Below are 9,475 nucleotides of genomic sequence, written 5' to 3'. Positions count from 1 at the left end.
TTTTTTGTTTTTTGTTTTTATTGGATTCAACAGAAACAAAATTAGTCAAACAAGTTGCTTTAAGAGTTCCTCCTCACAGACCAGAACATACGGTGTTAGTAACTTATGGTCCAGGCACTGGTCTGAGGACCACACTTTGAGCAGCGCTGAAAAACCTGCTTGATGGTGCATCCCAGTCAGCAGAACCTGGTTCAAAATGAGGCTCCATTACCACTAGGTGGGTAGCTGTGGAAAGGTCACATAACCTTTCTAAGTCTCAGTTTCCTCATTTGAGTCACGTAAAGAGTACCTACGCTTAGGCTTTTTATGAGAACTCAGTGTACTAACCTCTTAGGAAGCACTCAAATGTGGGCAGAAACTGAATAGAATTGGTACATTTACATATTAAATACAGACTGTTTTCTCTGATCTCTGCCTCATCATTTTCCTGACTGGTAGGTATTTTTTCCATGAATAGAAACAAGGTGTTCAGTTATCAGACACTTAAAGGACGTTGAGACCTTGTTTGATGGCCCTAATGGAAGCACGGCTACTTGGCGATCCTTGACAAAACGTGCCCTCTCTCTGGGAAGTGTACCTTCTTCCACTGCTGGCAGCTTTAGTGGGCGGCGGAGGGACTGTGTGAAGCAGTGAAGGAGTTAGTTAAAGGGTGCCCGTTCACCCAGATGTACCTGCAGTCAGATACTTCCATGTTCCATATGTGTGAAGAACCGCAGAAGCACTACGCTGCCCGCTGAGAGTCTGGGTGATTATTACAAAGCCAGGAAAGGCTGGCATGCAAACCACATTAGGCAAGATCAATGATGGCAGTTTGTTCTCTGATTAATCGTCATAGTTACCACTTACTGTGACCTTACTAGGCCAAACTATACATGGCTTCAGTCTTTACAACAATCATGACAGATGAATCATTTTCGCGATAAGGAAACTAAGGTTTGGAAATGATAAGTTGCTTAAATCACAAAATACCAGTCACTGGCTAGTTCTAAAATGCTAGCCAGAAACTTGTGCTCTTTATCACTGATTTTACCACATCTGGAAGCATGACCACTCCAGCTGTGGTGTCCAAATTACTCTTTAAGGTTAAGTGAATAGAACAAAATCAAACTACTAGGACTGGCTCTAGAAGTTACAAAGGCTGTAAAGTCAGAACTACCAGAGAGTACCTAAATGAGAAAGTGTAATTACTATATCTGCAAAAAGTAGCTCCCACCATGACAATGTCACTGACAGTATTTTTAGTTTTGGCACACCATATCCACAATTTCACATTCTGAGTCCAAAGATCCTGTATATCTGATGATATAATTCTCCATATTAACAAAGACTTGGAGATTGAAATCAAGATCACCTAATGGGTTCACTTTGGCCAACACAGTAAGAGTTTTCAGCTTCTTTCCAAAAAAATTCCCGAGATATTATTATGCAGCAATTCTGCCCATGTGTATTTTACCTTTCTGTCCCAAGGAAGAAAGGCCTAAGAAATCCACACATGTAAAACCACTCCCTGAAAAACTGATGTGCTAGTAGAAAAAAAAAGCAGTAGAATTAAGGTTTTATAAACCAGAGAGTGTTCTGTTTCTGTTAGGTAAAGGGATTTCTTCATATGTTATTTTAATAAAAGGGAATTTCATAGGTAAAAACCAATATTCAAAATTATAAAACAAATAGAACTGTCTGTGTATAATCACAGCATCAAAAATTTGCAAGAGACTCAAAAGAAACTCTTTAGTTGACAAATGTGGTTTGAAAGGACAATAAAATCTTTTTATGGCTAAAGCAAGAGTCTTGTCTCCTGTTGGCCCAAAAACAGATGTTTCATTTCCCAAGTAAGTAGGTTCTCCACTGTAAAGAAATATTCTTGTATAGTTGGTTTCTATCTTCTTGAAGTCTGCTCCAAGTTCAGCCAACTTCTTATATGTCCTTAACACAAATTTGGAACAGTCGTAGGATTCAAACCATGTCTCTGCCCCTTTTTCTGGGCTGGCTTGGACAGTCCATGTCTCATAATAAATCCCTGTTTCATTGTCCTGTTTTACCCACTTTGCCATTTTGTTAAATATGTCTCCTAGTTAAAAACAAACAAAAAAAAACAACACTGTGAACATCAAAGCTAATCATGTTAGTTTTAAGTAAAATGCTCTAACCAGATCAAGGCCATGACTACATGATTAAACAACAGTTTTTGAATTTCCAAACCTGCATCTCACAAAAGGAATCCAAGCTCAGCCAATTACTGTTCCATTTTTCAAGGCACAAGGTATTTCTGAACTAAACATTAGATATAATAGGTGTATAAAGAGGAGTCTTACATACAAATTCTATAATCATTTAAGCTACAGTCAAAAGCTAAATTGTACATGTGCGAAAGCCCTCTTTCTCTACTCCACTCAACAAATGTTGGATTCAGAGGCAAAAGAGAAAAAAGAAGCAAGGGAGAAATTGTGGAAGAGGAAAAAGTGAATGAGGCAAAGATAGTGTAAGAAGAACTGAGGAAGGTGAAACACGAAGCTTTTCTGTGCAAAGCAAGGTATGGATGGCTGCCTGAGGAACAGCTACTTGAGAAGGAAGCACCGTGCCCCATTCACCCTGAATATCTGGTATCTCCCTTTGCTCCCTGTACTTGTGGCTACTGCTTACAACCTTTCTACCCACTACACAAATTCTCCCAGTGAATCAACTAAACTGGAAACGTTTTTGACCAAGTTCATGGATTATACAGACTCCAGGATGGCTAACACTCTCTCTTACCACCCTGTACCAGACCAGAGGGATCTCTCCAAATGTTAACAAAATACTCTGCATGGTTGCAACCACACCTGGGCCTAAAACAGCATGGCCCCAACATTTCACTTTGTCACTGTGTGTGAATCTTTCTTAGGTTACTCCAGCTTGAGTGCATAAAATCAATATTTAAAGCCCTACAGAATGAACAGAGTAGCTGCTTTTATCAATTTTATGGTATTAAAATGGTGAAATAATATAAATCCTGTTTTCTTAGAGCTGGGGATACTGTTCATAGTGTTCTTCAACTTTGAAAAGCCACTGCTTGTAATGAAGAGATAAGAATGCTTCAAAACCCTATTCTGTAATGTGAAAAAAGGTCAAAGAACAGGATTAATCACAAGGCAGATGGATAACTTAAAAGATTTAAGTACCAACATATTGCAACTCTTCTACAGAAAATAGTGATCACTTGTTCATATGATCATACTTTGATGTCAGAAGGAAGATTTTGTAGATAATGAGGTAGGTGGAAATGGAGAAAGGAGAGATGTGAACTGGCCTGGAATGAAAGAAGGATAGCTATTTACCACAATGAGCATTGCTAAAAGAGAATGGACTTTTATATTGTTGGATGGTTTGGGGCACATCAACTAGAAAATAGGAAGAAATACAGAAAACAGCATGATAAATAGTTAAAAGATTCCCAGATTACCTTTAAAAGACACCAATTCTGCAAATCAAAACCACAATGAGATATTACCTCACACCTGTCAGAAGGGCCATCATCAAAAAGACACCAAATAACAAGTGTTGGTGAGGGTGTGGAGAAAAGGGAACCCTCGTGCACTACTGATGGGAATGTAAATTGGTGCAGCCACTATGGAGAACAGTATGGAGGTTCCTCAAAAAATTAAACATAGAACTACCATATGATCCAGCAATTCCACTCCCGGGCATTTATCCAAAGGAAGAAAAAACACTAACTTGAAAAGATATAAGCACCCCTAAGTTTCCTGCAGCATTATTTACAATAGCCAAGACATGGAAATGACCCAAGTTTCCATCGAGGGATGAAGGAATAAGGAAAATGTGGCATGTACATACAATGGAATATTATTCAGCCATAAAAAAGAATGAAATCTTGCCATTTGTGACAACATGGATGGACCTAGAGGATATTATGTTTAGTAAGTCAGACAGAGAAAGGCAAATTACCATATGATTTCATATGGTATGTAGAATCTGAAAAATAAAACAAATGAACAAACAAAACAGAAACAGACCCACGGATACAGAGAACAAACTGGTGGTCACCTCTAAAATAGAGATTTACCTCTATTATTTTATTTAGAAAGTCCAATTTAATTGTACAGCTTTATATCATTTATTTTTATTGTGAAAATAGAAAAGATAATCTGTAAATAAGGTGAAGTTTTGCATGAGTAATAGTTTGGATCAAAGGTTACTGATTCCAGAAGTGTATTTTATAAGTTGACCTCTGAAGAGCAGACCGTTACTGAGAGGCCTCAACGAAAGTAATTTCTGTCATTTTTGGATATTGATGCAATCATCAAATGCTGCCATAGTTTTGAAACTTACCTGATATGGTTGCTACCAGAACTAACGTCCCGTTTTCCTTCCAGTGAATATCATCAATTCCTTCAAAAAAGCAGGCAGCTCCTTGATTACACCAGAAAGGGGCATTCATTTCAGGTCGGAGATGGGGAAATGTGCAGTTTCCAAGCTGGAAAAGTTCATACCATTCCATTGTGTAGTTCTTTTCAGTTAAAGTACTCCTGAATCCAATGGCGTCGTGCATAATTTTCTGTGTAAAGATCATACATGTATCAAAGCATCTGTGACGTAACCGCTGGTTCAGGAGCCAGATGGGAGAAAGTGCGATACCACAGCTGCATATAGAGCAGACCAGTTATTCCCCTTCCCTGTTGCTATTCTCACGTTGAGCAGCCTCCATGCCCCAGACACAGGAAGGAAGTCTGTGTACCTCTCAGGTGATGAGAGGCTCAAATGGTGAGCTAACCTAGGAAAAGTGTGCACAGTAGGAATTGGATGTGAAGAAGTGATTCCCACCTGCCTTGCCCCTTGCTCGGGGCCTCCTCCTTTCTTTCTTTCCAGGATCTGGGTACAGGAATTGCATTTGGATCCATAATATTAAAATGGATTAAAGCAATTGCATTGATTATTGTCAGGATCATAAAACTTGATTATTTTTTTGGACTACTTATTTAAAATTCGCTAAGAGGAACACAAATAAACGTAATCTAAAACTAGTGACTGAATAGAGATTATTCCCTCAAATCCACTTAATCAAATCACTTAATTAACCAGCTACAAGATCAAGACGCAGCCTTACCAAGTGTCCCAGGAGGTCTCCATATTTAAATTCCCACACTGGGGCTTGTAAACGAAAGACTTCAATGACATCATCATCCTTCATCACTGGGACAGGGGAGCCAGTGGGACAGAAAGTGTATTTAGCTTGACAGTAAGGATCTGGTTCTGGACGGAAGGAAAAGCGTCTAACAAAAAAAAATCATCAACTTAGATTCTAATAGGAATTTGGTTCTCGCACATCGTAGAATCCAGATTTTAATTTCACTGTCAATCACATTTTTAGAAAAAACACCCAAAGCTCAGCCATAGTGTATAAATACACATTTTATATGTTATCCTGTGAACAAACTCCAATGATGTCTTTAATAGCAAATGATACATTGAAAGCACTGATAATTGCATGCTTCCTGGTTCCCCGCTCCCATTGTGAGAATTCTGAAGACAGGGACCACACGTGAAAATGTTTATAGCTCCACACCTTATTCAGTAGACAGATATTTACAGAATAAAGGAATAGCTTTCAAATGATATTGAACTTCCCAAACAATCCGTATGTTAAGATTATTCAAAGATAATCATAATTAAATAGAATACATTTTCTATTTTCTTGAGGATTAGCCGACATCCCCTTCAACCAATATTATTGAGGATCTACGACTATACTAGAAAGGAGGGAAACAAAAGTTAAAATGCTGTTCCTCCCTCAAGGAGCTCTGGGTGAGGGCTGGTAAGACATTAAACAAGTGATGAAGCGCAGCATGGTGAATGCTTACAAAGAAATACACAAAGGCCTGAGGGTGCAAGAGGGAGAAATCATTTTTACCTGCTGCGGGATGCCTGGGGGTAAGGAGGCAAAGGAAGAGATGAAGGCCTAGCCTAGCTTTTTAAAATACTTTAGGAAGTCAGTACGGAAAAGGAAACAAAACACTAAATACTCTAAGACAAGCATGACACGCTGGAAGAGTCTCAAGTGGGTAAGGAAGACTGGAGTTCAGGCTTCAAGGCAGCAGCGGTGAGAGGAGAGGAGAGGGAGGCAGGGACTGTCACTTCGCCCTAATTCAGGTGCACCTCGGAGACAGCGTGGGTCGCTTCCAGACCACCACAATACGTCGGATGACGCTGTAAAGGGAAGGGAGTCATCCGAGCTTTTTAGTTTCCCAGTGCATATAAAAGTTATGTTTACATCATACGTGGTCTATTCAGCGTGCAATGGTATTATGTCTTAAAACCCCCAACATATTGTATGTACCTCAATTAAAAAATACTTTACTGCTAAAAAATGCTAACTACCATCTGACCACACAAGGTTGCCACAAATCTTCAGTTGGTAAAAAATGCAGTATCTGAGTAGTGCAATAAAACGAGAGGTATGTCTGGACAATGTGAAGGGCACCCTCTAGAGTGCCACAGCTGGGGAGGGCTGAGCCCGGGAGGGAGATCAGTTAAAGGATCTGAAGTAGCAGATGTGATATAACTGAATTTGCTCTAAATAAGCCTCACTTTATGAATTAGAAAAGGGTGGGGAGAAAGGCCAAATTAAGGCTGAGAGGGCAGTGAGGAGGTCACAGCAATAATACAACAAGCAAGGAAGCAGCCCGAGAAGGCCACGGCAGTAGGACTGGGGAGGAGGGACTGTGGTGATTTCAGATCAGCAGACACTCACTACACACCTTTCACTGGAGAGAAAGATGAAAGTAGCTGCCTCTATCTATCCTCTAAAAATCCTAGATTCCCTCAGGTTCTAGCCCAATCTATTGTTTTACAATCCTAACACATCAACAAAAATGTCTATTCTAATTTAAAGAGTTAAAATCTTGATTTAGGGAGTTCCCTGGTGGTCTAGTGGTTAGGATTCGGTGCTTGCACTGCCTTGGCCTGGGTTCAATCCCTGGTCAGGGAACTAAGTTCCCGCAAGCCCTGCGGTACAGCCAAAAAAAAATCTTTATTTAGACAAAAATATTGACAACCCCTCCTAAAAGCTTATGAGTCTTGGATATACTTAACTGTTTTATAGGTGCTTACCTGGTTTAAGCAAATGGGCAACTACATATAGGTTTCACTTACCCACAGCAAAATCTATTTTAGGTCAAAGGTAATTTCAAAAGTATGATTTAAGTGTGAACTTAATAAAGTTAAAATTTTATGATGGGGATTAGATGAAGGCATGTACTTAACACTTCAAACTTTTAAAGAAACATAAGAAGTCATGGTCAATATCTTGTCCTTAAATCAAGTAGTTTTGGATTTCCAATCTCTTCCTCGTTTTATTAAATATTAAATTTTTACTTCTTTTGAACATTTTATTAACACTTTCAAGAAAACCAGCTTCAAACTCAAATTTCTCTTTTCATGTATATCAAGCAAAACAAGGAAGTACTGCGAGCCATTTAGTGAGCAGAATACACCAATACTGTATTCAGGTTTGAAAATAGCTGGCTAGCATTTACTAGATTTAATCCCCCCAACAAACCTGAAGTAACTACTGTTCCTAATTTTTGACTCAGGACATGTGGACACTGAGATACTGAGCAACTTTCCCAAGATCACACAGCTAGTGATGGTGGAGCCTGACTTGATCCGCAGTGGTGGGAGCCCAGAACTCACTCGCGACCCCTAGGTTATCCTGTCTCCCAACTCACTATTTCGTCATCCAGAATAGTTGTGCATTTTCAAAAGTTGCTGGCCCTTCCCCTGCCTGATGTTGACACCATGGTTTCTTTCCTTCTCTCTGCTTAGCCATCTCTGACAATTAGGCCATGTAAATACTCTTCTAGTTCAAAGGCTCAAATATGCTTCGCATATCTGCAGTCTCCGTGTCCTCAGCTTATGACCAGCGTCCTACCTCCAGGCTGAAGACAGTGGACAAACGAGGTCGCCAACCAAGGGGCCGAGCGGATTCCCGGGTCGCCGGACTTCTAGTGCTAAAAACGGGAAGTCCCAGGCAAACCCAGGCAAGCTGGGTAAACTGGACACTTGACGTGCAAATGTTATGCACTCAAGATAACTAAATGACAGGGCATGGCACGGTAATAAGTGCGATATTAAAGGTCTCCCCAAACCATTCAAAGTGTCAGCGACTTGTATCCGACAGTCACGCGACGAAATAACATTACTCCCTTTTCATCCACGATTCGGGGCAGCCCTGAGTCTAGGTCACCTCGTAACTGGCTCAAGGGTCCCGGGAGGAGGTGACCCCAGGGCGGCGCGCAGCAAACAGCCGCGACTCAACAGCTCTCTTACTTCATTCAACGCCGCGCCCTCAGGGTCGCCGAGCGCCGCCCCCGCACAACTGCGCGACCGGGACACAATCCCCTCCCCGCCCCCCGGCCTTTGACCCGCGAACTTCGGACGCGCGCGCGAGCGCCCTCCCCGCCGCGCCAGCGCACTCACTTGTAAGGCACCGGCCACTGGCGCCGGGAGGGGCCGCTCGCCGCCGCCGCTGCCGCCGCCGCCAGCCAGAGCAGCGCGGAGGCCCAGCGCCAAGGCGCGCAGACCGGAGCCACATCCCCGCCCGCGCACCGCCGCCCCCAGGCCCCCGGACCAGCTCTCCCCGCCTGCGCCATGAAGCGGTTCCCGCTGCTTGCGGCGCCTCCCGCGCCCCGCGACGGCGGAGGGCCGGCGAGCAGAGCATGCGCAGAGCCACGCCCTCGACGGCGGCTCCGCCTCCTGTCCGGCGCGTCCGGCGCGCCCGGCGCGCCCGTCCAGAGCGCGGGCGGCTTCTGGACTTGGCCGACCCGGAAGGCGCTTTGGTCCAGTTCCCCCGAGCAGCCCAAACAGGCCGTGGGCCTTCTTTTTCTCTGACTCTTAATGCCGAGTTCTTTCGGCCTCACGTCTCAGTTTAAAGGTCACCGCTTCTTTGGAGCTTCTGCTGACGTCCCCCCAACTACAGTCACCACAAGCAAGCAAACAGAAAGTCCAGCTTTGGTCTCTTTTGGATTCTCTAGCACCGAACTCTTACCTCATCCCTCAGGGCCCAGACTAGGAGACGACAGACATTTGAGTGAAGGAGAATATATGGGGGAGGTGAGTGCACTGAGGAAGACAATAATGGGGGAGTGACTGGCCCTCACCTGACTAAGCCGGTGATGACAGTGGCCACACTAACAAGTAGCTCACATCCACCCACCTCCCCCCGTCAATGTTCATCCTTGTTGGATCTACCGCTTCAGTTGCGAAGGAGATTCTGCATTACTCTGTCTTCTTTGACCCTTCAACCACCTGAAGAAAACAATGGGATTAGCTGCCCTGTTTCTGATGAGGCACTCATGGCCTGCCCTGCTCTCATAGACAGAGGTTGACGTATGTCTATAAATAGTGCATTATGGACTTCCCTGGTGGCGCAGCGGTTAAGAATCCGCCTGCCAATGCAGGGAACAAGGGTTCGAGCCCGGGT

General features: G+C 43.0%; 1 protein-coding gene across 1 annotated transcript; it reads right to left on the bottom strand.

The window, feature by feature from the left end:
• Positions 1–22: 22 nt before the first annotated feature.
• Positions 23–8,687, bottom strand: CLN5 (CLN5 intracellular trafficking protein). The gene is made up of 4 exons (XM_032611170.1): positions 8,473–8,687; positions 5,102–5,267; positions 4,327–4,552; positions 23–2,068 (listed from the first exon to the last, which is right to left on the bottom strand). Exons 1-4 carry the CDS (start codon positions 8,643–8,645, stop codon positions 1,557–1,559), a joined length of 1,077 nt encoding a protein of 358 aa, XP_032467061.1. The 5' UTR covers positions 8,646–8,687; the 3' UTR covers positions 23–1,556.
• Between the last annotated feature and the right edge of the window lie 788 nt (positions 8,688–9,475).

This window comes from Phocoena sinus, chromosome 18, assembly GCF_008692025.1.
Source record: "Phocoena sinus isolate mPhoSin1 chromosome 18, mPhoSin1.pri, whole genome shotgun sequence".
Classification (NCBI taxonomy): domain Eukaryota; kingdom Metazoa; phylum Chordata; class Mammalia; order Artiodactyla; family Phocoenidae; genus Phocoena; species Phocoena sinus.
Note: the sequence above shows the minus strand (reverse complement) of the source record. Positions and strands in the feature narration are given on the sequence as shown.